We start from the raw sequence: 27,046 nt of genomic DNA on the forward strand, positions 1-27,046 counted from the left end.
TGTGCCCAGACTCAGACCAGCCTGCGAGCCATCCCTTGACACCACTCTTAGCCCCGGACCTCTCTTACATCGTGATTTTCAAGAGAGCCTACAGCTTGCTTTTTCCTTGTTGACCATCCTATTTGCCAGGCCAGTACAGGCAGCCCTTTCCCTGGTCTGGAAAGCAAGGCTTCTCAAAAGGCTTCTCAAAAGGACCCATTTATTCTTACTGACTAGAGGGATCACAGAGTATGACCAAGAAAAAAGCGACTGCGTTGCGCTGTGGGGCTTCCAGGTTAATCTGTGCACTAGACCAATGCATATCTCTGCTGTTCACAGTGCACTATCAGCATCACCATCTGTGAGGGCTGTGTGCTGTGCCAACTTGGCGTGGTATGTTGGGTTCAGTGACATCTGTGAGAATTTGAAGCACCTGACACTTGAAATTGGTCTTCCTTTTCAAAATAGGTGATGGATGCCTTAACCCACTGTTTGCATCAGTTTTTCCCAATTATTTACTCAGAGGCTTCTAAGGTTTTGAGTAGTAAGAATTTATAGTCTTTTTCTTGTCAGCCTCAGCAAACTGCTAATGGTAATGCATTCCCAAAATTCATTATGATGGATGTGTGCCTGCATGAGTATTTAAGTGTATTGCTTTTTATTTTCAGTCTTGTATCATGAAAGAGATCATATGGAGGTGAGCTTCCACTTAGTTTCTTATTTAGGGTGATTAGTACAATGGCACTACAATATTTTTACATTTATTTTCCCTTTTCTGATGCATTTTAATGCCTTGTTTGCTCTTTGCAGCCTTGGCTACAGCAGGCACTTTGTTATTGACAATCTTAGAAAATAAAACTCATCCTATTGAATGGCTGTTGTCCAGCAAAAAGACACACCAGAAATATCTTCTAATACATATTTTTCAACTCTTACTTTGTATGCCACCACATTACTGATTTTTGCCTGTTTTTTAATTAATTTTATGCCAAAATCTAAACACTGCTATGTGAGTTTCCTTCCTGTTCTGGATCTCTGATTAATATCCTGTAGATCTGTGAGCAGCTACTGGGGCATCACACTGTTGCATTTTGCTGTTATCAAATGCAAGGATTTGTGTGGTTTCTAAGTTATCACAGACTGATTGTGTTTCTACACAGTCTCTGTTTTTACTTTCTTTCATTTTGCCATATTAATCTCCAGTGAATGACAATTGAGTCTTGGGGTTAAGTACTTTTGGAACAAAGAACATTCACTTTAAAATAAATACTTTTAAAAAAGATACTTCAAATTTATTCACACATGCTGCAAAATAAGCTTTTTAAAACAGTTTTATTAAAAAATATTTAAAACTTTTTTATGTTAATAAAAGCACAGAATTTCTATCCTGAATTACAGTAATTCAAAATGCCTATACATATGCCTATGTATAGGCATATACGCCAACCTAAGAAAAAATGCGTCTACAACACAATATAATGGCTTTGCACGTTTGTGCACATAAAGAATATATTTTGTGTCCTTTTTCTTAATGTCAGAGGGTGTATCCTCCCCCTCAGATGAAACATTTAACAGTAGCAAGTACTGTTAATGGCTCCCTAAGAGTCATGAGTGAACAAGTCCTGGACAGATCAACTGTAGAATAAAAAGATATGGTAATAACCATCCTTCTTGAATAAATGGATTTATTTTCTGAGTGTATGTGCTGATGACAAGCTGCTGTCTCGCCTCTGCCCATCCATCCAGGCCAGTGTCTTGATGCTGGTGAAAGAGAAGCCACCTGGCACGGTGCCCTGCAGAGAGCTGAGGCTGCTCTTACAGCTGAGCAGTGATTTGTAATCGCAGCAGAGAAAACTTGCATGTCCCTCTCCTGTGTTTCACATTTAGGACACCTTCTGTCATAGTATTCAGAAAATCTAGAGGCAGAAATAAAGCTGAAGTAAGTAATTACACAGCACTAGCTTATTGTTAAATGCATCTGCATTTGCTTAGCTTTTCAAAGTTCCTGCTTTTGTCAATTGCTTGCTGGTGAGTTCAGTGGCTGGTCTGAAACACATTACAGAGCATCTTGATCCCCCGTAGACTGTGTGTGGAATGAACTTGTAGATTCAGTGTGGTAAGTGATGTGAACTCCACACCACTTGCAAACATACCCAGGTAAATGCCAGTTCTTAAAGAGCATCTTCAGATACTTCTTAAATTTTTCCCCCATGAAGAAGTAGATGACTGGATTGAGGCAACAGTGAAAAAGGCCAAGGATTTCTGTTACCTGGAAAGCATAGTCCAGATTCGTGCTCACTTGACAGTCTCTAATGACTCCCGTAGTTTCCAGCAGTTGTAAAAAAATAACGATGTTGTAAGGGGTCCAAAAACAGAAAAACACAATCATGACAGCAAAGATCATCTTCACAGCCTTATTCTTTTTCTCATTTCTACAGTGAACTAATGTTTTAATGATCATGGAGTAGCAAAATGTCATAACTATAAAAGGGATTAGGAGCCCTAAAATGTTGATTTCCAAAGTGGAAAAAAGTTTCCATGTTGTGAAATTGCCTGGATATCTCAGCTTGCAGGTAGTATAATTATGTTCATTAAAAGACTCTCTAAATACAAGCTCAGGAACAGAGGCCAAAAAAGCTACGAGCCATATGACAAGGCTAGTAATCAAGCCATGGAAGGCAGTCCTTGCTTTCAAGGAAAACACTGCACGAACAATTGCCAGGTATCTGTCTATGCTCATAAGCATAATAAAAAATATACCACTGTAAAACCCGACCAGGTAGATCCACGAAATGATTTTACACCAGGGAGTTCCAAAAACCCATTGGTCTAGCATGAAATAAGACCAGAACGGCAAGGATAAAACAAAGAGCAAATCTGAGATGGCGAGGTTTAGCAGGTACACATCAGTCATGCTCTTCAGCCTCTTGTATTTGAAGAGGACCACAATGACCAGAATGTTTCCGGTGAGCCCGACCAGGAATACTAGGCTATACAGAACTGGTAGGAAGGAGGCTGAAAACCTCCTGACGCTTTCCTTACTGCATGGCTTTGGAGCATCGTTATAGTTATCATAATATTCATAGAAGGTTGAGAGGTCAGGGGACTCTGTACTTGCAGAACTCATGCTTTTTCCCCAGTTCCTGAGAAGGAAAGAATATGAAAATGTCAGTGACTTTCAGTGCGTCAAGACTGTATGGTTACTCCGCAGCCCTGAATCATGAGCAGTGAATGACTTACAGTTCCCATACATGTCTCATTACAGGTTCTCAGACATTATGTAAGCATTATGGGATGCATGTGCATGATTGCAGAATGTACTGTCCTTAACATGCATGCGCTTAGTCCTTGCGGCACTGTGCAACTTGGATGTCAAGCACACAACACGACACTGGATGAGAGGAAAGCAAATGGGAATGAAAGACCACGGATATCAAATCAGAGAGGGTTTAAGTCCTTTGTGGAGTAAAGTAAAAAGCAAAGCCACTGTTTATAGCAGTTCAGGATTTCACCCACCTTTCCCACCAGGCAAACATCACCATAAGAAGAAAGTAATAAAAATGCATCAGACTTTTCCAATGAAATTATACTTACTGAAAGCTGAAATGAGTTTTGTGCTGTCTTCAGTAGCTAAATGACTAACAGGAATTTGTCATATGTATGCACTTTTCTAATAGGCGGATACAGAGTTTTAAGTGATGTTACTTTGAGGTAACTTGCACACCATATGAATTTATTGTTGATGTATCACTGTGTGTGTTATTCACATCACAGCAAGTGTCATTCTTTTAGCCTGACATATGAGAACTCTAAGCCTGAGCTATGTTCTTCCCCTTTGTCCTTATTTTTATGAATAGAAAGCAGAAGAAAAGTGAGTTTCACTGCTTTACTTGTCTTTACTTTGTACATTGCTGCAACATAACAGCAAACATTGACTATCCTTAACCTGACCCATCCTGTGTGTAGTCCCAAGCATGACAACTTTGCAGCCTACAACTCTGTTCTATTATACACAGAGAAGAACTGAATCTGACTTACAAGTCAAAAGTGTCAAAATCATTTGACACCAATGGTCTAGAGATGACAGCTTTGCAACAGCTGTTCCCAGACATACCTGAATCTAATCTAGGTTCAGTATAATATACTCAAATATTTAAAACTGAAAAACATATGATCACAGAATTCACATATACCCACTTCTGATGATGCAAAAATTCTTAAAAGTGCTTTAAAAATTACCCGAGCAGCTAAAAAAGGTAAATGAAAAAGCATTACATTCACACACATCATGAGTGTACATGATACACAACTGTTTCAAAATTGCATTTTATGAATTTTACCTTTTCTCCTCCTTTCTTCTCAGATGATGTAAAGAAGCTTCTTTGCTCTAAGGGTGCAGAATCAGTTGCTTCTCACCAGGTAGCTCTGCCAGGGAGGTGTTACCCACACAGCAATATCCAGCAGCTGCAAAAAGCAGATGTCACTAGGTAGCTGTGTCTCATAGCGGAAGCTTCCGACTTCCTTACAGATTGTATCACAAGTGCTTCTCTCCTCAGTGCTCATCAGAGATAGTCCCTTTAAGTCAGAAAGAGAATTAAACACATAATGTTTAAGAAAATGCAGATTCCACCGAGGGCCTGATTACTGAGTTAAAACAGCTTCATCTTATCCAATAATCATTAAAATAGGTGTCGCTAAAAGCAGCTCTCATTTAACAGAAACCTTGTTCTTTCTTACGGGTTGTAAAGTGCATCTTAGAAAAAATAATCAAAGGATCATTTGTAGTGAGCAGAGAGGAGGCAGGCAGTTGGTGGGTGTGTGGGAGGTGTGTTTCTAGTTCTTCTCTGACAGATAACTAATTTTGCAAGTTGCACTATGTAATTGTACAAGAAAAAAGCTGTATAGATACAGTGTAGGGAAGGCTCCTTTTAATCACTGTTGTTTGATCTTCCTAACCCCTACTTATCTTACTAAGAAAAGAAACGAAGGCATGTTAATTCATGCTGCCTTTTTGCTTGATGTTTCCTGTAGTGGGTTTTATATACAGCAAATCTGCCTCCTACCACTGACCTGTACACACTGTAACAGCAGTCAGAATATCAGATAAGAAGTAGGATGTGCGCACGCGCACGTGCGGTCTGAGGGCAGAGGGTGCTGAGGTTTACTGTGGTTCTTTGTCGCAGCAGAAAGCTCAGCAGCTTCTATGAATTTCTGCTGAGAGTGTGGTGGGCCCTTATTTGTCTTTTGGGGGATCCTGGGAATGGAGAAGAGACCACAGAGAACATGTGTTAGTCAAACGGGATGGTTTTGTGTTCTGCCAGCAGACCAGCTGTGCTAGTAGCTGGCAGGTGCTGTTCTCCTCTGTATCCCAGAAAAGGCCAGCCAAGCAGAAGTGTAAGCCATTTCTCAAGAGGGGAGCCTGCTTTCTTGTTAGCAGGAGAAACTGAAGACACACAATGAGAAATAGAAACACGAAAGCTACAGTTGGGAGGGTAGGAAGAATCAGAGAGAGATCTCAGTCCAGAAGTTTTCTAGTTCATTCTCTGGTGTTATTCCAGATCCAGGTATAGCTTTTGCTCAGTTATGCTGTTTGCTGCTACCTCATATACCTCTGACACTGCTACTCTGCCCAACAACTTACATTTGGCTGAAGAGTTTCTTCCAGAAAAGCTTGCTGTGAAGACAGCATGTGATGTGGGATCTACCAGTTTCACGTTTTGCCAGAATAAAACAATTGTATGGGAAGGAGCTTCTCAATCATCTTTCAAAATTTCCGTATGTGGAAATTTTTAAATTGGTCTCTGAGAGACATTCCTCCAGTGCAGGTTATTGCTCTGCAGATTGTGTACGTTTTCTCTTCAGTTTACTAGCAGTCCTTTAAATATGTGGACATCAGATAAGCAGGCAACATGGTGGTACCAGTTTCATCAGCTCTGCTCACAGAAACTAGAAGCTGTTCCTCTTGCTGCTCTTTTGTCTGTGTAAGGACCTAATTAATCTCTTGTTGCACTAGGGCCACAAGTTCAGCTCTTCACCCACAATAACAATGACATAAAATCTTTCTTTAAGCACCTGCTTTTCAGGAACAAAAACGCCTCTTGCTCTGTAGGCATTGTTCTTTTCTAGTTTTGGCTGTAGTGGTTTTGCCTCAATAAACCACCATGCATGAGCATGCTTATCTTGTCCCACTCATTATTTTCAACTCTATCAAACTAGGTATCTTCTTTGAATTTCATCAGTGGTAATTTTTCTTGATTTCCAGATAAAGTAGTGAATAGAACTGAATTCAGATATGATCTCTCTTCAACCTTGTAAGAACCCTGCTTGGTTAAGGAATGATTTCCCATCATCAACAACCTTTTGAGATCTGTTGACCTGTCCTTAGCATTCAAACCACACTTCAGATGTGCTCCTTATCTTCCAGTCGCACTGTTAGCAGGGAACAAGTCTGCAGCCTTATGAATGCCAGTTTAGTATGATCCATATGGCACTGGCCTGAAGAAAGTACCTTCCTGCCATGTTGCCTTTTGACCAGCCCTTTGGAAGACTTTCAAGTAGCAAGTACTTCCTAAGCAGCTTTTTGTATCCACTTGCCACCTGAGGTGCAAGGTTGGGCTGATACAACCAGAGCAGCAGGGCAGCAAAGATTCCTTGTCAGGGTGTGTTTGTGTGACTGTGGTGGGATGGAGGGGAATGGCTGGACCACAGTGTCTTGTAAAGCAGCTGTTATTTTGCAGACACCAGTGCATTTCATGCTGCATCAGCAAATGGGAAAGTCTGTCTTTGTAAGGAGACCGAGCAAAAGCATCTCTGCAGAAAGAGGAATGCTCGGCCACAAAAAGAGATTAATGGTTGCAGCTACAGATGATGAAAATCTGTGAACTCCAGAAAATGAAGATTAAAAAAAATGTCAGTTCATGAAAATCAAGAGGATAAGAATGAATCTAGAAACATCTTCTGATGGCCTACCCATGAAAAGAGTCCCTGGGAGACCCTGCAAGGAAAACTGCAGAGAAGACAGAAAAAATAAAAAGAAATGTCTGAGCAAATGAGACAGTGCAGAAAATAGAGGAAAGGTGTTGTGAGTGCAGGTCCTGCAATGGCTTGGGGAGAAAGAAGAGTGAAAGGGACTGAATATAACTATAGTCTCTAGCAGGGGAGCTCTGAGGTCCCCTTCTAACATGACAACCTGTCTTTTCCAGGTCCTGCATGGAGAACCTGGCGAAGACTAACAGAAAGAGAATGGCAGGAGATGGCCAGAGTAAGAGGAAAGGAGGAAGGGTTCTCAGTGATGCTGCTGTAAAACTAACATGTCTGCAGGGGAAAGGGAGAAGTAAGAAGTTGTCTTACCTCTCTACTAGATGGTATCAGGTATGTGGCACTGACCAAATAAATAACGAGAGTGCAGAGAGGTGAACCAAACCTGATTAGCCTGACTGAGAGGAGATTAACCTTTCATATGGGTTGGTGAGGTGGGGGGGGGGCACCATTAAATCCAACAGGAAGGAACTTAATAAAAGCAAAATGCAGAACCACCCACACCATGAAAACATTGCTTCTCATCCAAAGATTATTTCAGTCATTCCCATCATTTGTGGGAACTCTTATCATTAATTTGCCATTTTACGGGATACATAAGATTCTTTCCCAAGGAGGGACTGGAGATAGACATTTATCTAACCCACTAGCTAGGCTGTGAGATACTCACCACTGATATAAAAGTGCACTACCCATTCCCTATGATCTCAGTGTTGGCCATGGGTAGACAATTCAGAGTGTGTTTATTTGACAAGCCCTCATTCAGAAGGGGCTGCCCCAGAAGAGAAGCAGATGACAGTAAACAAAGACAGATGACTGTTGCAAAATCAGTATTTTGACTGACTGTGTGGATCAGTGCAGGATCCAGGCTGCCAAAGTCACAGATGGACAAATTATTACCTTTCTCAAAAAACCATCCTCTCCATCAGGTGGCCAACTCCTTAGTGTGTGGTCAGGCCTTGCGCAGTTCTTTTGCAATTCAAGTGATTTTGGATCACAGTTTGCACATCTGTGTCTCCCATCCTTGCTTGTTAGCAAAACGTTTGTGCCACCTGTTCCTTGTACAGTTTGTTTCCTTGTATTTTTCAATGTATTCCAGATTTCCTGTTCATGAGTCAGACTGCAGCACTCTTGACAGAGAACTAAAAAAGGGAGGCAAATAAATTTCCTAGTCTTAGAGACAACCACTGTGTACACTGGTTCCCAGGTGATTCACTCATAAACAGTCTGAATGCATGAATCCCCTTTGGCTAAGATAGCTGTTTGCACTGACAAGCAAAAGATTTAAGTCCCAAACATCTTTTCCTTGCTCAAAACGAAGCTGCAATGTTCCTAATCTTTTTTTCTTTCAGTGGTACAGTCCTGTGCATTCTTCTGTTTGTATCCACTGGTGATTCTCTGAATGGTATCAGCCATCCTTTTCCTCAGCCTAATTTGCTTTCTTTCCATATGCTGTGCTTGCAAAGCTGCTAGATTCAGAACCCTTCATTAAAAAAAAGAACTGAAACTTCTCACCTTAAACATGACAGAAACAGTAATTTGTATGCTGAGTTTTACTTAAAATAACAATCACTGATGCAAAAAACATGAATTGTATTCCTTCTAAATGTGAAATGGCACAGGGAGGAGCTTTCTTTGTCTTGTTCAGTGATCTGTCAAATGTTCCCAAGCTGTTTTGGCTGTTTTGACTCTGAGGAGCCGTTGATATTTGAGATTTAATTTTTGTTTTTTCTTTTTTTTTTTTTTTAAATGTCCCAGCCATCACCTAACCATCATTATAAGTCCCCACTAAAGTCTGGTCTTTCCAAAGAAAAAAAGGCAGTGGTGAATAGCAGAGATGTTCTCAGGCCAGTTTGTTTCATGTTTATTGTGATGAGTTTAGATACAAGGGAATGATGACTTTCTGGCGTAAAGGCTTTGTTTTCTGTGTGCTCTGTGCTAGTGCCCCCAAGTCTCATGCATTTCGGTTTCTGGTAGTCTTAATAAAAGCTGATTAAATGACTGACCTTATCCTACACATCTACACAACAAATATTTTTGAAGTCTCTTCTGCCATGTTCCTCAGGTGGCAGTTGTAACATAAGGAATCTAGTTAGAAAAACTAAAATATTTGCAGAGGATCAAGACTGAGAAAAAACTAATACTTGCTCTTACTCATTACTAGTCTTTCTATCTTTGCTAAGACCCAGGCACTCTGCCATCACATGGAAAGGCTGTTTCACTGCAAGTCTTCAAGACAAGCTGTACAGCCAACTTACGTTAATATTCAGTTCACTTTTAGTAGCAGGGAAAACCAGTCAGGGCACTGAAATAAAGCTGTGACAGCAACAATAATAGGTTTTCATTGGAACATCTCCTTCTTTGTGATTCGCAGGATATTCTGTTGTGTTTTGTGAATTGCTGGTGAAACTGCTCGTAGTTAATTTAACATCCATGGGCTTTCATTTGTTCAATAGCAAGCGAATAAAGAAAACCTAAAAAAAAAATATGTTTCTTCCAGCAACAGAATGTAGTTTTGTCTTACTTTTTATATTTTTTGCACTTGGCACTTGTTCATCAGTGACTCCACTTACTAGACTGGGGTGTCCTCCTTTACCATGAATGACTTTTAAGTCCAATAGAGTTTAATAATGCCACCCTCTGGTGGAAATGCAAAGAAAGCATTGACACTAAAGATGGGCAGAAGGCTCAGTGGAGTAAGCTTAGGACAGGGGGTCCTACATGAGCAAAGGTTAATGCAGGGGTAGTGAATTGGTATGGTGACCCTGGAAATACTTGGCTTCAGATGCTGTCAGACTTGTGTAAAAAGACATATGCCACTGTCTGCAGCTGCCCTTTCGGAATCTGACTTGATCTGTAAACCCTGGTCCGTGCATTCCGTGTTGCCTTTATGATAACATGTATTTTGTCCATTCCTTGCACTGTAGCCTCCTGGAACCTGAGCTATTAGGAGGATCTGGAGAGCTTATAAGGATCAGCAATGGGACCAAGAGAAAGTAAATGAACAACAGATCAAGTGATGGGGAGCCTAAATGATTCAAATGAAGGCTCCCTTGGGGAAAACAAACAAACAAACAAACAAACAAAAACAACCCACCAAAACTGATCACAGTATGAGGATACCTATTTCCTAAGATAGGACCAATCTCAAGGGGAAGATAAAGCAAAGACTCCCTGGAGAGGGGCTCTGAAGCCACTTGGGGGTCATGATCTAGGGAATTTTAGTCAGCTCTAATACTGCTATTCACAAAATAGGCAAATCCAAACCTCTTTATACATCTTCCTTCCAGGGCAAAGAAAATATCCTGTTGAAGGTCCTTTGTCCCTACCAGGAGGTCTAGCATGATGTCCCTAGGAAGTGCTGAAAAAGCAATTCCTGTGCCTGCTTATCCATTCCCCATCCCTGAGTAGTTATAGGCCATTAACACTATTGGTTGAGGCCCTTTGAGTGGGAAATTCTCCCCATTGCCGTGTGCTCCTGCTATGGTCAAGTTGGGATCTGTGTTATTAGCAATTGCCAGGGGCAAAAGGGGGTGCAACAACCTGCTCTAGGTGCCTCACAGACATACCATTTCATTCTAGTTTGCTCCTACCTGGTTGGAGATGCAAAAAATAATTGAAGCTGCAGCTCAGGGTTTCAAGCAGTTCTTGAATGTAAGGAACCGTCCTGGTACAGCGCATAGGAAATTACACATAGAAATAGGAGATCCCGTCTGTCACTAGGGGGAACTGTCTCGTCAGCAGATGCACGAAGCCATCGGCTGCTCTGCTTCCTTAGCTTCATTGGTGTCCTCCAGTGTGCCCTGCAAGTCTTGGCCATTGCAATTTGTGCTGGCGTTTCTTTGTCTCTCGGTGCTGCTGGCTCTAGTTTTAATGTAGCAAATGTAGCATTTATGGGCTAAATGCAAACTTCTCATGGGAGAAATGCAGCTTCTCAGTTGCCTGCATTATCCTGGCATATGAACCTGTATGTAGTGGGACTGTTGCGCTGCAGCTGAATGTGGAGCAGTGACAAATGCACACAATTAATTGAGACTTAAATTCTGAGTGGGGTGGAAAAAACAGACTGTTCCAGTGATAGCTGCAGTTGGAAAGGAGATAATAACTGCTGAAAAGTGAAACAGCTGTGCCAGTCTTTTCTTGCATTCTCTATCCCATTCACTAACCTCTGCCTTCAGTGATATATAGTTAATGTGCTGCTTCCTGCTGACTACATGTCATGGTTGGAAATTTGGTAAATGCAAACTGTTCTAAACAAGCAAACTGGTTTCCCCATGTCCAGTCGGAGCTATTTTACAGTGTTTCTTTAGGAAGAGAAATGACAAATGTAATATATTAACATTTGTCTCTTGAATATTAGTGTAACAAACAATATCATACAGGAACAGCTGGTGGATTTTTTTTTCCACGTTGAGAACAATGTGTTTACCCTGGCACTACAAAACCCCAGTCTTGAGGTTTGGGTGTGTATATGGTGAAAACCAAGCTTTTACAGTAGCTACTGTGTAAATTAGGAAGTTCTGATTAACAGCGGTAGCAGAATTATTAACAACTTCAGCAGAAGCTGTATGTATGTGTTAAGTGTCAGAAACCAACCTTTGGTAGTTACACATTTTTCTCAATTTTTGCTTTGATTACCGAACTTGAATTTCAAAATAATAACTCTAGATGACACAGGTTTTCATTAGAGTTCCAGGTGATTTATAGGGTTAAGAAACTGAAGTGCAAACAGCAGATCTTTGAGCGAGACTAGGTAAGGCCTTAATACAGAAAATATTTCATTCAATGGCTCCTTTAGAAGTGGTGCATCAATGGCCTTTGATGAAGCACCACATCATGCTTGGGTAATAACTACAGAGGAAAGATGTTACCGCTAGGAGCTGCAAAAGCCATAGTGGGTAGATATAGTGCAACTTCTGGAATTCACATTTGGAAAGAATAAAGCTGGTAACTGAGATTTTCTTTGAAAAATTCTCATTTGTTTTTTAGTGATAGCAGGACTTGGGACTTGCATGGATCAGACTTGTCCCCTCATTGCCAACAAAGTTGACCCTTGTCCTGCTAGGAGAAGGGTTTTGTATTACCCACAGAATCTGAGTGAGGGACTTCACAAAGGTTATAGAGACAAAATGGAAATGACAGAACTTAACTCATAACCCATTAATTTATAACTAGTTTATCTGTGAAATACATTAAAACTTCAGACTACTCTGGGCCAGGACTTCAGATACACTCCCAGCAAATGCTGAATCCAAAGGAAATATGTGGGTAGTGGCTGGCTCCTTCTGATGCCAGTGTTGAAAATGACCGCTCTCACTGCTGAGCAATTTCCTAAGCCGATGCGATGATCTGGCAGCATTTCTAAGTTTTTTGTACAAGTTAAAACCCCCAAGAATTCAGAGTGACCATGGTCAGCTTAAAAATTAAGAAACATAAATCCTATTATTTTGGAACTGTGATGTAATATTTGACTAAGAGGGATTCACAGTGGCACCTAAAAATAATACTGATGTCCATGTTTCTCATTGCAAGCAGTTTGGCTGAATATGTATCTTGTTCATTCTATTTTGAAGTAGAACATGAAATATAGTCTTGAACCTGCTGAGGAAATTTGGATTCGGGTTTTCTTAGTTCCTCAAACTGCAATCCATCTGAAAAAAGATTTATGTTAAGTGTCAATGTGATTCTCAAACAGGAAAAAAGTTGATCATGATGAACAAATAAGATGCAAAGGTAGCTCACCACCCCTCAAAACCTCAAAGCCCAACACCCCTCCCCACAAACCCAGAGATTTCCTGACCTCATTTTTTGCACAACCAAAAACACAACAAGTGCATGTGTGTGTGTGTGTTTCCATGTGTAAATTGTGACTTGCTAAGTCAGTCCTTAGTTTATGGCAGATGGAAAAGTTTTATCCCATATTGAGAGACTGGTTTACTTTCTCATGACTAGTGGGTAGGGACTGGATGGTTGCTGGTCCTCAGGGATGTGTTGATCCTGCCTAAGGATACATGCATAATTAGTGCTCTATATAGAAAAGCTTTACATGTTGTAAACTAACCAGGCAGTGAGAAAAACACGTTTCCTGCTGCAGAGGTTTTGAAAGAGAAGTTGTATTTTTAAATAAAGGCTACAATTAACTGAAAGTCCAATTCTTAAAGAGACATGAGTGGGCTTTCAGTCAGGCTTGAATTGTGCAAAGAATACCTCAAGGAGTGTAATATGTAAAATTAGTAGAAATCCAGGAAACTACACAATATTAGCTGTCACAAATCACAAAAGAGGCATGGTGTGGGCAGGAGCTGCGAGGCTCTGGCTCCCCATGCCTGCTGCCATGGTGCAGTGCAGTGAAGGGCAGCAATGCCCAACCCTGTCCTGGTAAAGTTTGCCACTTGTGGCTCTCAGAGCAGTGGTATGTTTCATGGAGTCTGAAGCTTTTTAAAGAACAATTACAAGAATACTCTTCCAAGTAATACAAACAAAATGAAAATGTTGATTTTGGTTTTCACTTGGGTTTTCAAAGATTTACCACTTCTGCTGTGAGGAGGAATCTGCATAACTAGATGTTTGTGGCAGAGCCCAGCAGGGGTCAAAAACTAAGCGATCCCAGTATGGGGTATAAACTGGAATACTTTATTGAACACGCGCTTCGCAATGTAAGGGTCTTGGGGCAGGGCATGTTAATGAGGAGGATGAGCTATGTTAATTAGGGAATTACACAAATTTTACGGCAGTTTACCCAATAGGTTAATATTTCCCTCAACCAGGATTACATAAGGGGAAAGGGATTAAAGGGTTTAGACATGGTCTGATACAATTATCTCAAGAGTCCTTTCTTAATTCTGCTGGAGCCAGGCTTAATCCATAAAGTTGAACTTTTACAGGTCTTGTGAGAAGGGTTCAGCTCTTCGGATCACAGGATTCTTGTCAGCCTCTGTTGCCCAAGGCCCACTGCATTGACTCATTAAACTCCATTCTGCAGATATATTTTTGGGGTCCTGCAGAGCCCAATGCCTAGAAACTCTCCTGAAGCTTTTAATCTCATACAAATGCTCAAATATTGATCAATAAGACCATGCATGTAAAATGGCAAATTCTATATAATAACTTGCAAATACGTAGCATAAAACTTGACAATGTTACACTGACAATCCTTGGAAGTCTTCCATTGCATGGTATGGCAAAGAAGACAGAAGAAGTGCAGATTGTCAGAAGGGGCTCTTGACTTGGAAGTGAAGGATTTTTGCAGATGCAGCTTCACACGTTGTAGCTTGCAGAGGACTCGGGTCTGCCGAGGCAGTTTGACTCTCAGTAGCAAGTCTGCCCTGCCAAGAGGATGATCCATATGGCAGGAATATGATGCATTGTGCTGGTGATGGGTAGGATTGCTGGGAAAGAAACCACTGGAGCGAAGCAGGAAAAGGCTCTCCTTTCCTAGGAAGCTAGCAGAAAGCCCTGGGTTTTCACCTTTCACTTTAGAGACTGCATGTGGATCATATTTAAAGGTGCCTTTTACTCTTCCCACTCAGTAACTCACCGTTGTCTGAAAAATCAAAGTAAAGTTAAATAAACCAAGCAAGATTGCATTGCTCTGCTTGGCAATCCACCCTCTTCAGGCTGATTTCATGCAGATGACTTCTTGTTTAGTCTCAGAGCACCTTCCTCTTTCTTTCTGCACATCTTAGCATTTCTTTAAAAAAACATTGTAAAAATACCATATCTTAAAAATAACACTTTCTTGAGGGTAGGAACAGACAGACTTGTTTTCTACCACTTGATTAGGCAGATTGAATTTTGAAAAGTAATTTGATTTCAAGTGACACTCATGCTACACAATCTTAGACAGTAAGTCTGGAGTCTGGAAGTCCATTTATAGCTGAAAACTACAAAATTGAGCATATATTACATATTTACACCTAATACAAAGAATTTTATGAAAAGGCTTTTTTTTTTTTTTTTACAGCAGAGCAGGATGAATATTCAGTAACAAAAAAATGGATTATTTAATATTTGTGGAATTATTGTATATGGAAAATTGCTCAGTGGACACATTCTCCTCCAAGCTTTCTTAGAAACAAGGTGATACTAAGGTCCTCAAAGAAAGAGCCTACTCCTCACAGTGATACTCTAAAACAACTCATTTGTGTTATTTGAAAAGTGAGAGTGCTTCTTCAGTTCCATCAGTGTATAGAAATGGGACCCCACTGTTACAGACTTGTTTTGTAAGATCGGTCCTTGATTTTTCCTTTTAAGCTGATTTCAACTCCATTATTGGCAACAGTCCTTTTTCCATTTACCTAACTCTAGTCACCATTGCCAATAAACATCTCCTTTGCCCTTGCAGCAGATGATGGCTGTAGTTTCCCAAGGAGGTCACTGGCAAAGGGGTCTCAGTTGTCTGATTGACATTTTCCACCCCCAATGCACTGTTATTGCAAGAGTAAAAAGGATATTTTGCTGCTGTGGAGTACACATGGGAAATGTGTCCTCTGGGATGCACTAAGTCTGGGTATACCTGCAGTTTTCCCTGGGGAAATCAGTTGTGGTGGGGAGGTCCCAAAGGTTGAGGAAGATTGTAGTAAGGAGCATGGGCAAGTGGTTCTTTTGTCCCAAAAGCTGTTGTCTATGGCAGTACAGACACAATTGCTGTTTACAACATGGAGTAAGCAGAGCACGGGTGTGAAGCATGTACTTACCATGCTCAGCTTGATCATGCTATATTTGGACCAAGCACAGTGATACCCAAACCCATACCTCTAGTTCCCCTTGTCCCAGCAGGTGCTGGTCAAGCTGGCAGCCCCTGGCTCAGCAGAGGGCTTGGGGATGTGCCAAGTGAAGGACTCCACTGAGCTCTGGCCTTTGGCTCAGGCCAAGCCTGTGGTACTTGGGAGATAAGTCTACTGGCGATCCTTAAGGACAGTCCTTTCTCTATTATTGCATGCTATAAACAGAAAGTGCACTGTTGGCTCCAAAAGCATGTTAATAAATAACTCTTTTTTTTTTTAACAGTTGGATTTTATTAGGGATGAAAGCACAGGTAAAAAACATTTGTTGCATTCAATAGCCCCCAAATCACTTCCATATAGATATATAGCATCAGGAAAATATACTCCTTTACTATAAAAAATATCCTCCTAACAGCTACTATTCATTAAAGAGATCTCTCTTCCCTTAAAAAATGAGTTTAGGTCTATGTACATTAGTATCACACGTACATACACTGACACATGCACATTTCCATGATGAAACTGTTCAAAAGGTTTCTTATCCTTAAATTCTTCTCCATCCCCTTTTCTAAGCACAGAGCACTCTTCGTTTCTACTTTCCCCTTCCTTTCTCTTGATTCCATTCCATGTTTATCACTGACATATTGTACTGCTTTTGTTTTTAGAATCTTTACTGTTTTAGAATATTTAATGCTTAACAAGAGGCATGTCAGTAATTCAGTGCAGCTGTCGTCTCTTCATATGGGTAACAGCAATCCCTCAGTGCTTGCTAGCCCTGCAGAAGACATATACAGACATTTCTCCTTCCCAGAGCCTTTTAGACAAAGACAGAGCCATCCTGGTCACTGGTGTTCAGGGTTATGTTGCTGTTCGCAACACTTTCTGCATAACTAACTGAATGGGTGACCTGGTAGTGACTGCAGGGGCCACAGAAACACAGGAATGGACAGTACTTCAAGCAGACTTGATAAAGGTATTTCCTGAATTTTTCCCCAGCAAAGGCATAGATAAGAGGATTGAGACAACAGTGACTGAATGCAATGGTTTCGGTCAGGTGCATTGCGTAGTCCAATGATTTAATTTGGTTGCAACTTGAGAATAACTCATACTGCTTTAAAGTCTCTAGAAAAATCAGTACATTGTAAGGAGACCAAAACAGAAAAAACACAACCACCACAACCAAGATCAGTTTTATGGCTCGTGCTTTTTTCTGATTTTTGCAGGACATCAGGGTTTTGATGATCCCACAATAGCAATAGCATATGATACAGACTGGGATGAAAAAGCCAATGGTGTTCAGCTCCATATTGCAGAACACTGGCCAGATGTTCTCCAGCTTCTGTGGGAAGACAGCGATGCAGTCATTTTCTACCAGCTGGGAGAACACAAAATGTGGCACTGACACTAAAACCGCTATTGCCCATACTCCAAAGGTTACAAGAAAGCCCTGTCTCACTGTTCTGGATTTCAGAGAATATGTTGCTCGAACAATGGCCAAGTACCTGTCGACACTGATAACAGTGATAAAGAACATACCCCCAAAGAAACCAATGTAATACAGCGAGGAAACAGCTGTACATGAAATAGTCCCAAGGGTCCATCCACGCACTGTGTTGGAAGCCCAGAACGGAAGGGAGATCACAAAGAGAAGGTCTGAGATAGCCAAGTTCAGGAGATAGATGTCAGTGATGCTTTTTTTACTGCCTTTCACAATGGCAAAAAACACCATTAGATTCCCGGTGAGGCCAAGAGCAAACACCACAATGTAAAATATCGGCAGAAATATTTTCCCAAATTCTTGGATGTCAGCCTTATTGCAGGACAAAGCATGTTCATCGTACGTATATTCAGCTGTCGTTTCTGCATATGCGTCCGTCATGCTGAACTTGCTGGCTAGAGGCAAAATTGGAAGAATAAAGAAAATAATGTTAGAGGAAGATATCCAGTATCTGCTGTGGTAAAATATTGAGAGACTGTACCAACAAGCACACTTTGGGATTTTGTCACTGTTTGGCTTAGTGATAGTTGTGTTACTGAGGAGGTGATGGTAGTTACTAACCGAAGCCCAGACTCTGCCGTTCCATGTACTTCACTGAAAATTAACTCTTTAGGATAAGAAAAACTAAATGAGAATTTCAAGGACTGTCACATAAGCCCCTACATATTGGAAGTGCAGCGGGGGAGGCAGCAAACCAAGATCTGACTAAGTGATGTGGTGCATTGCAGCACTGTGAGAAATGCAGGCCCTCTGCCAGTCTGTTGGACAGTGCTTGGCAGGAAATGGTACAATAGCTGCTGATCAGCATGCAGTGCCTGTCAACACCACCAGCAGCCCAGTCTCACCCCACATGTTAACCCTGGGGTGGAAGTGTGGTAATACACCCAGTTTAGCCAGGCCTTAACTGATGCTTTCTGATGTGGGAGGAGCAAAGTCCGCAATGGGACATCGCTTGGCAGCAATCATATCTTTGATGAAGCTCTTTTAAAAATCATCATATAATCAAAAGAAGAGAAACTATATAGACCCTTTTCCTCAAGCAACAAAGCATCTCATGACTGCTCCTGCTTTGGCTGCGAGGTTGGAGCCAGGGCTTGTTAGCTTGGCTGAACCCAAAGGGTGTATGGGGTGAAGGTGCGCAACCTCTGGGCTCACTGATCTGCACATCCAAAAGCTCAGAGCACAAGTCAGTTCCTCTGCAGTCCCTTGGGATGTGGTGTTCAAGTCTCCTCAAAGATTTCTGTTTGCAGGAAACCAAAAATCCTAGAGGGGTCCAGATGTTACTGTATTCAGTTTGCTCCCTCATTGGCGTAAAGAGCTTGTAAGTATCCACTACTTGCTCTCACTGTAGGAAATGAAGGAAATGAAGGGGTGCTATACACATGACAACATGGCCAAAACAGCCTATTAAAGCCGAGACAGAAAGGAAAGGCCAGTGATAACAAAACTGCAACTAATAACTATCCCTTTGTCACTGTGTTGCCAGCTTCTTACGGGAACCCCCGCTGACTGTAAAGAAGGGATTGTAGGCTGTCTCTATTATAGATGTTTACATCTCCTGTTAGTGGGACATGTAGTCAATACAGCCAATAAAGAGCAGTGTATCTGATCTAATGCAGCCAAATCTGCTTTAAGACAAGACAGACTGCTTTCCAGACTGCTGATTGCATTGGTGAAAGTTCTTTTCCCAAGAGAGCATGGCTGTATTATTCAGCAGTAGACACTGACGGTGTATTAACTACTCCCACTCCTGATGCTTAGAGCTAATTAATAATTAGCAGGTTGGAATCCCAGCCTACATGAACGTTTCACTGATAACAATAGCTTTTATACCCTCTGTTTAAAATAAGCCTTGCAAAACCAAGCACAAAATAAAGATGTCCTGGAGCGTGAGATAGTCCTTTGCCCAAGAAGTTTCCTATGACCTGGTGGCAACTGCAACAATCTTCCCCAGGAGTGGCTACTGTGACCATATCAACATCTTCTCCCAATGCCTCATTGCCAGACTGCCGTTTGTGGTGTTGGCCATAAAGTTTTGGCCTCTTATTTTGTAGTAATATCTCAAAGAGGTTTTTTTTGGTGCTAGTTGAAAATGCAGGCTCTCTGTTTTAAATTATCTTCTTATTCTGAAAGTTCAAAGCCTAATCATCTCTGAAACATTTAAATGAGAAGTGCCCATAGTCACTTAAAAACAATCTTTGTGGTTTTGCACAGGAAAAGTGGGCTAGAAGAAGGGCTGTCTCAGCACTGGTAGTTTTGGGGCATGGGCACAGCGTGGGGAAAGCTGTTTGCAGCAGGCAGGCACACCCATGGGCTGTGCAGCTCCTTCAGTGTCTTTCACCTTGAACTGGAAGCTGAGTCTACCCAGCCCCTGCTTGCAGCCCAGTTCAGTTCTTCAGCTTTCGGAGATGAGGTATCTGACACCAGCGGAATTAAAGGGATACAAATAAGAAATGTTTAGGTGCTGGGGTAGAAACTGACAGCAATTGCAAAGAAGATACTTATTTTCTAGTGGTGAGAAAACTAATTAGAGTTGCCTACAAAGATACTTGCATCTCTTTATCTGCCCTGTTGAGGGATACAGATATGGGCAGGAGACTTCATATGTAATCTCAATAACCCATCATTTTCTGCCTTTCCATCCTAATTTCTTTCTTCTTTTCTGAGACTAAATATATGCAGCAGGTGCCTTTAAAATACAAATAAGTGCCAGGGTACACCAAGTCTCTTGTGCCAAATATGAGTCACTGTGACAGCCCACCCAGCTCCTTTGCACCCATCTGCACAAGCACCAGAACCTCTATCTTACTCTGTGAGCTGCTGTGCTCCACAGCTGGAGCACTTGTTCTGTGAAAAGACACTGAGAACTGGGTTGATCAGTCTCAAGAAGAGACATCTCAAGTGGGATCTAGCGAGAAGGTGTAAAGGTGAAGCAGACAATTTTCCTCAGGGCAATAAGAAGCAATAGCCATGGGAAATTGTTACTCAATGTATGGAAAAAGTTTTTGGCCGTGACAGTAGTCCAACACCTAGATTCCAGGGCTCCAGGGAGGTTATGGGATATAATCGCTGGAGATACTTGAAACTCAGCTGGCCCTGCTCTGAGCGTGGGTTTGGACAAGAAACCTCCAGAAGTCCTGTCCTAACCTCATGATTCTGCAAAAAAGGCAGACAGAGGTCATGACATTTCTGTAAAGTTTTCCAGCTTCTTCTCTGCTGTGTAAGCTTCTGTTTCAGACATGACTTTCCTGGTGCCACAGCGAAAGTCTCATCATGCACAGAGTTAAAAACTCATTGATACGTGCTTGTATCCCATTAGCATCTCTGCTAACTGTGCCGGCATCCAGAGAGGGGGCTGTTCAGTGGGGCTTGCCTAGACTGTGCTGTGTGAAATCCCTGATCTGGGACAGAGGCAGTGCACGCTGATTTACTCTCTGCTCTGAGAACCTCTAGCTGTGCTGTTTTTTCACATGCTTGCTCTCTTAATTCATATCTAGAAAAGCAGCTTGTTGCTCTGGAGATTTTTCATGTGTGTTCATACAAGTTGCTGTGCTCTGTCAGAGGATTTCACACATGTAAGGAAATGCAGCTCCACAGGTTAGCCCTTGGGTCTAGCAGACTTCTGCACAGGCTGAGCCCACTGGCATTGCCTGGAGAGAAAGCTGGGTTCAGGAATGGCCACCTTCTTCACTGGAGAACATTTACACAGAGGCGCAGGATAAACTCCTGGCCAGTTTTCTCTCTCATGCTTACAATAAATGTTCACCTCAGGGACAAAGTGAATTGAAGAGCGTAGAGGACATAGGAGGACCACAGGGCTGTGAGGTTCCTCCACCAGACTTTTTCCCTTGCTGAGTACAGGAAATAGTAGATTCACTTCTGCTTCTCATGGAACTGCTCAACCACTTTGCTCTGTGTCCAGATTTCCCCAGAGGCTTTGCACCCTACTCTACACAAACACTTCTGCTCTTAATCACGTTTATAGCTATCTCAAAGACCATAGTCTGCTAGACCAATACCCCTGTTTCTCAACCCAGCTATTCCCAACGACCATATGTGCCCTAAGTAATACACAGGGAAGTGAAATTGTGAGAGATCCACAAACTCCTCTAAGGAACAGAAGTTGCCTTTCAGCCTTCAAACAACACTAGCATCAGGCTGGAGGACATAAGATCTAAATCCTGCTTATACATCTGGTCTTTCAAGTTGTCACCCCTAGCACTTCAACCAAGTGCCAAGAAGAGGGGGTCTACAAGCACTTGCCTCTCTGTGATGCCTTTCCAGTCATCCAGTTAAAAGAAGTTAAAAAAAATAACCAAATCCAGACCTCTGACAGAAAGCCACACTTCAGATTTGCACAATATGCTAATAAAAGTATTTAAACCTCAGAAGGATTTTCGCACCTTAGTCAGCATTTCTGAGTGAGGCTCACTTACATGCTTTTCTTGTACAGGCAAAGCATGTTTTCAGTGCACACTGAACAGGCTGATGATTCAGCTGGCCCTGGGAAACTGTAGGCTTTGTGGGAACCCCTGTGAAAGGGTGCATATTCCTTTCTCACCCTTAGATCTGAGTTGCCATCCCCCTACCCAAATATAAATGCCATTGCTTTTTTGCATTTGCAACTACACCCATCTGCTTCTTGCCAGCTGGTGATTCTCAGCAAGACCACAGGGATGACCTCAGGTACTTTCAAATGAAATCTGGTAGCTATGGTGGCACTTCTAACACATAACAGAAAGAGGTTTAAGGGAAGTACCCAAAACTGGGTGGAAACTATCGGGAGAGATGCAAGTCTTAATAGCACTCTAGGTGAAACTCTTAACCAGCCTGGTGCCAAGCAGCTACCATGCAATCACCAGACTGCCATGGACACCTCTAAGCATGGTTTAGATGATACACAACCCAAAACTTAGACTTATGGGCAAAACATTAGCCAGAGATAGGGCCCAGTTTCTATTTCTACACCCAACTGGTTCCTATAACTCACTTAGTTTATTATTCAGAGAAAGGTCATTCCATTCATAGGGGATGGTTTCTGGAGTTGCTTGGGATCATGTCAGATAGCCAGGGTCAAAATCAAGCCCAGCCCAGCATTTGCAGTTACTTTCACTCTTCGGTCTTTTATTCAGTCCTGAAGTGGGGAGATGTTCTCTCTGTTCCACCTCTTCGGGTGTTGGAAGCAGCTGACACAATGCTGACCTCCAAAAGCAGAAAGCAAGGTGAAAGAGCTAGTGTAACCTAATCTTTAACCTGGCAAAATGAAATTTAAACAGTTAAGAGGGAGAGTGTAGCTAAGGCCAGTCTGTGTGGCTTTTTAGAAGAGGAACTTTTGGATATCTGATGACACTGCAAGGTTGATAAGGTGACTGTGCAGGAGAGTTTGATATCTGACCTCCGCTGCATGCTTATTTGGTCGACACATATCTCCAGCTCAAAGCAACACAAGTCCAAGAAAGCATTGCAATGGGATTTGGACTGGTTAGCCATCAGATCTCAAAAGACAGACATCCATGGAGGAAGCCTCACTGAACTAGGAATATTGTTTGTAAAATGTTTGTGGAAATAGCAAGTTGAAAGCCAAAAACTGTTCAGTATTTTCATCATTGGTTTGATAGTAGATCAGGAATCAGAGCTAGCAGGGGGACGTGATAAAAGAGTTAGAGAATTGGACAGTGATTCAGACAGTCTGAGTAATCTGGGGCTTCTCAGATGATTCACTTTAATCTAGCCAAAGTGACATGCTTGGGAGTTAAACAACGTGGGCCATGTCTCAAGAGTGGGGGCAGTTCTCAAGGAAACTTGACTGCAGGAAAAGCTGATGCAACCCTCAGGTGTTTAAAGAGCCACTAAATGGGAAGGAACAAAAGTGGGTAGGCTGCCAGTGCAGACCTCGATACTGGGGGTGGAGGTGTAATTTGTTAACACTTGATTTCACCTTTGCTTGTGTTAATAATCTTGTTAATTGTTCTAATGGGATTAGCCATACCTTAAAGTGATACATGGAACCTCAAACCAGAAACATGCAAGACAGGAATAAGATACACATTTTTAACATGGAAAGGCTAACGACTGAAGAGCCTTCAGGTAGGAGAAGGACTTGCGTATCTGAGGGTCTCCATGTCAAGAGAAGATATTGGTCTGGGAACCATGTTTAGGCCAGACATAGTGGAGCTCAGCAGGAGGGTACTGGGTAAAACCCCACAGTCCCTGATAGGCAGGGAGGCAGGCCATATTGGGGCACACTTCTCTTAACAACTGTGACTCTCTTGGTAATAAATGACTGAAAAAGCCAAACTATCCTCTCCCCAGGTACTTCAACTGCATTAGCTAGCCCAAATCCTGGGATGGGACCCCCTGAAAGGAAGTGGGCTCCTGTGAAAAGCACGGAACAGCTGCTGGGGTTGGCTTAGCGCTGAAGCTCTATGATGGCACCACAGTTTGGGGATCAAGCAGTTTGTTGTTATCAAACAGCCAGTGTGTACTGCAGCTGTTAAATCCTGGGTGTTTTCCCTCCTAACCAGTTCTTTTATCATTCCTCAAAAACTTGGGAGTGAATGTGGTGTAATTCCAGATGTGTCCTTGCTTCCTGCCCCCCCCTCCAGTTCTTCCCTGATAACTTTAAGGTAAGGAAATTCCTCTCTTTGGTGTTTCTTCTTTCTTCTGTGATTTATTCTCAGATCAGCTGGACAATTTCTGTGGCCCACCAGAGTTCTGCAAACCTAATAATTGCTTATCGATTTAGGTGATTTAATTTATAGAAGCTCCTCCCAAGACTTCAAGGATGAGTTGTTTAGAAGCAAGTAGTGATCTGGGCTGCTTTGTTACTGGATTTTCCAATTTAAGGTGAAGTTGAAGGTGCAGAAACATGATGCAGAGGCTTTCAAAAAATTAGGGCATTTAAGGTGTCTTAAGTAAATGACCCAGAAATGGAAGCTGATTAGACCACTGCTGATTAAGATAAATATAAGGCTGAATATTGGTCCTTTATAAATGCATTTAGGTCAAAGAGATTTAAAAAATGCCGTCTCTGCCAGTGGCAAGGTCTTCACCACCTATCTTTCAGAGCAACCACAGAGGTACTATTTTGAATGAGATTTTGCTCTTGCTCCATCAGTTCATGGTCCAGCTGGCCAGGCCAGTGGCCTCACTCAGACTGGTTGTGCTTCCACCAGAGCAAAGCAGGCACAGGGGACTGAACCCAGGTGCCCTGGGTGCATCCTGACCCCAGCAACGTCCCTCTACTTTTTGGTTTTGTCGTCCTGCCAGGAAGACTTGCTGGGGCATCCTGAGCCATCCAGGAGGTACAGCTACACCACAGCAGTGCTGGGGCCATGCCAAACCCTGCCAAACCCCTGGCAGCTCACCCCTGTGGTTACTGGTGTATTTATAGCAAAAGCCGAAGCTTTCAGTGGTTTCAGCTCCTTCCCTTGGCTCTGGGGAGAACAAAGCCCCTCTGAGGCTGACAGGGTGGATGTGCAGGTGCCTTGGCGCCTGCACACTTAATGGAGCAGGGAATATAGATTCAAGTTTTGGGGTATGATCAAGTCCCTTGAGCAAGTGAAGCTGCATAGAGTCACATCAAGGCATTTTCCTGGCATGCCATCGTTGATTCAAATCATTCTTCTGAATGGGAACTAAGCACTGGGGAGCTTCTGAAAAATCCCATAAGGTGCTTGGTCAAAGCACCTTTAGAAATCTGACCCTAAGGAAGTTAGAGCCTTAAATATCTGTTTCAGAAATTACTTATGCATTTAGGAAAGATGACCTGGCAGTATGATTCAGACTCCTGCATCTCCCCTGGATCTTAAAACTGAGGTTCTAAAATCACTGAAATGGTTCTGAAATTTTCATCTGTGACTCTCAGGGTCATGATTTTGCGGTCTTGATTTTATGACCAGAACCAAGGGTCCTCTTCAAAGCCTCTGCAGTCTGAGATGATTTCCAGGCAGTGTCCTGTTCCCAGGGACCAGCCGGGGAATGGGAAATTAGGTAAATGGTGTGAGAATTGTTGTAGAGCAGTATTTATTTTTGCCCTGGGGGGCACTTTAACTGAGCTGCTGGGAATATAGTGGCAGAGCTGAGGAGGGACTAGCTGCCCTCCCAAGAGCTGCCTATGGGGAACTGGGTGTTTGGGGTTGTCATCTGATTGGATGGTGACTGCCAGGATCAGGATTTTCTTGGAAAATTTATTTTACAGGTATTTCATCCAGCCTGTTAATTCCCCTAATTGCCCTTTCTGCTTGCACAGTTGCTCATGACACTCTGTATCTTTTTTTATATTTATAGTTGAGTATTTTGGCAGTGTTTTCTCTTACCTCCTCTTCCTCAGTATTTTTTTATCCCAGGCCTTCCCTTCTTAAGCAGCATTCAAATTTCTTCTGTATTTTCTGTAAAAATCTGTAAAAACAGGTGTTTGGTTTTTTTTTAGCTATGAGCACTGTTTGTACTTGTTTTTGGTTACCATTTGCTCCATCCTCTCGCTGCCTTTATTGTGATGCCTATTTACTTCCTGCTCCCCACCTCCCTTTTTGTGATTAATAACATCACATTGCTTTAGCATCCTTGAGAAATCTGAGACGGCTCTCTAGAAATGGGAGATCTCTTAAATCATCTTCTCCATTATTTAGAGAGCAGCACACATTACCCCTTCTTGACTGTGTATGGATGAGATTTAAGTTCTGGAGCTGCCAGCTCCTTCTGGGGAAGATCACATTTACTATGGATTTACTCTCAATTTATTATGTGTTGCCCTTTGTCAAACTTTAGCCTTTTCTTCTCCCTTTCGCACTTTTTCTGTGCTTCCCAATCCCTTGTAATTCATTGCAGTTGCTGTCTTTCATCCTGTCACTCTGTTCACTGCCTCCAAACAGGGTTTGCCCCAACAGACCAGATTTTGGGAATGACTGTTCTGGATCTACGTTTATATCACACAAGTAGTTAGCAGGTTGCCGCCACTGTATTACCCAAATGTCTCACCCAAACCAGCAGACATCTTTGTGCAACATCCTTCCTGTGGAAAGCTGAGTCACAAAGAAAATAAGTAATGTGTCATTCAGAAAGGTGGGTTTTTAAATTTTTTTAATTTCTATTGCTTTCTTGCTGATATGTCTACATCAGACACTTTCTATTGAGTCTACCAGATTTTCTGCTTTGGACTGTCTTTCAGTTCAGTGTTGTTTGGGATGTTGGTTCCCTGACCAAAACTAGAAACAAGCATTGCTGGGGAGTTGTGAAATCCCTGCAGACATCTAACAAAAAACATCTAATGAAGTAGAAGGGCTGTATCTTCTTGGTCTGTTCTTCTGGACTAGTGTTGCACACTAGTCATCTATCAGCATTTTGTTAACCTTGAGGATTTCTATCCAGGGTGAATATTTCTCTTACACAAGATGCTACAAATAATTAGTTGACCAAGTAAAATTCCTCCGCCCTGGTTCACTTTGGTTAATAAGTGTTCCCCTCTCTACTTTCTCAATTTGTAAACATTCCCCACATGATCTTTACCCAAATTAAATATAATTTAGATTCCAAGCACTAAGCAGTGAAGACTTTCCTTTAAGTTCACAAAACACCATTTCGTCTCAATCCTGCTTTGTCAAATTGTAGGTAAAATATAATTGTCTCTTACCTTAATTCATAGCTGCATTGAAAATCAATGTTTCCTTCAAGCTGAGCTGTTTGGGTTTAAATGTATATTTCCTCTTCTCTAATGCTGGTGCCTACCCTATGAAACATGTGAACTTTGGCAGGGCAGCTTCCTGGGCTGTGCTAAAGTTGAGCTGATAAAGTATTAATGTGCTCT

The 27,046-nt window shown here is 42.0% G+C and overlaps 2 protein-coding genes across 2 annotated transcripts; both read right to left on the reverse strand.

Annotated features, from left to right (window-relative positions):
* Window positions 1-1,589: 1,589 nt before the first annotated feature.
* On the reverse strand, window positions 1,590-3,119 carry CCR4 (C-C motif chemokine receptor 4). Its single transcript, XM_027748566.2, has one exon. It carries the CDS (start codon window positions 3,104-3,106, stop codon window positions 2,036-2,038), a length of 1,071 nt encoding a protein of 356 aa, XP_027604367.1. The 5' UTR covers window positions 3,107-3,119; the 3' UTR covers window positions 1,590-2,035.
* Window positions 3,120-16,060: 12,941 nt separating this feature from the next.
* Window positions 16,061-26,955, reverse strand: CX3CR1 (C-X3-C motif chemokine receptor 1). Its single transcript, XM_039381566.1, has 3 exons — window positions 26,873-26,955; window positions 25,560-25,641; window positions 16,061-17,636 (listed from the first exon to the last, which is right to left on the reverse strand). The coding sequence occupies exon 3, from the start codon at window positions 17,620-17,622 to the stop codon at window positions 16,561-16,563; it is 1,062 nt and encodes a 353-aa protein (XP_039237500.1). The 5' UTR covers window positions 17,623-17,636; window positions 25,560-25,641; window positions 26,873-26,955; the 3' UTR covers window positions 16,061-16,560.
* Window positions 26,956-27,046: the final 91 nt, after the last annotated feature.

This window comes from Pipra filicauda, unplaced genomic scaffold, assembly GCF_003945595.2.
Source record: "Pipra filicauda isolate LSUMZ 115617 unplaced genomic scaffold, ASM394559v2 scaffold231_size1239837_pilon, whole genome shotgun sequence".
Classification (NCBI taxonomy): Eukaryota; Metazoa; Chordata; class Aves; order Passeriformes; family Pipridae; genus Pipra; species Pipra filicauda.

Bases quoted from the DNA above. Each gene is read 5' to 3' on its own strand.
- CCR4 (XM_027748566.2), bottom strand. From the start codon at position 3,106: ATGAGTTCTGCAAGTACAGAGTCCCCTGACCTCTCAACCTTCTATGAA.
- CX3CR1 (XM_039381566.1), bottom strand. From the start codon at position 17,622: ATGACGGACGCATATGCAGAAACGACAGCTGAATATACGTACGATGAA.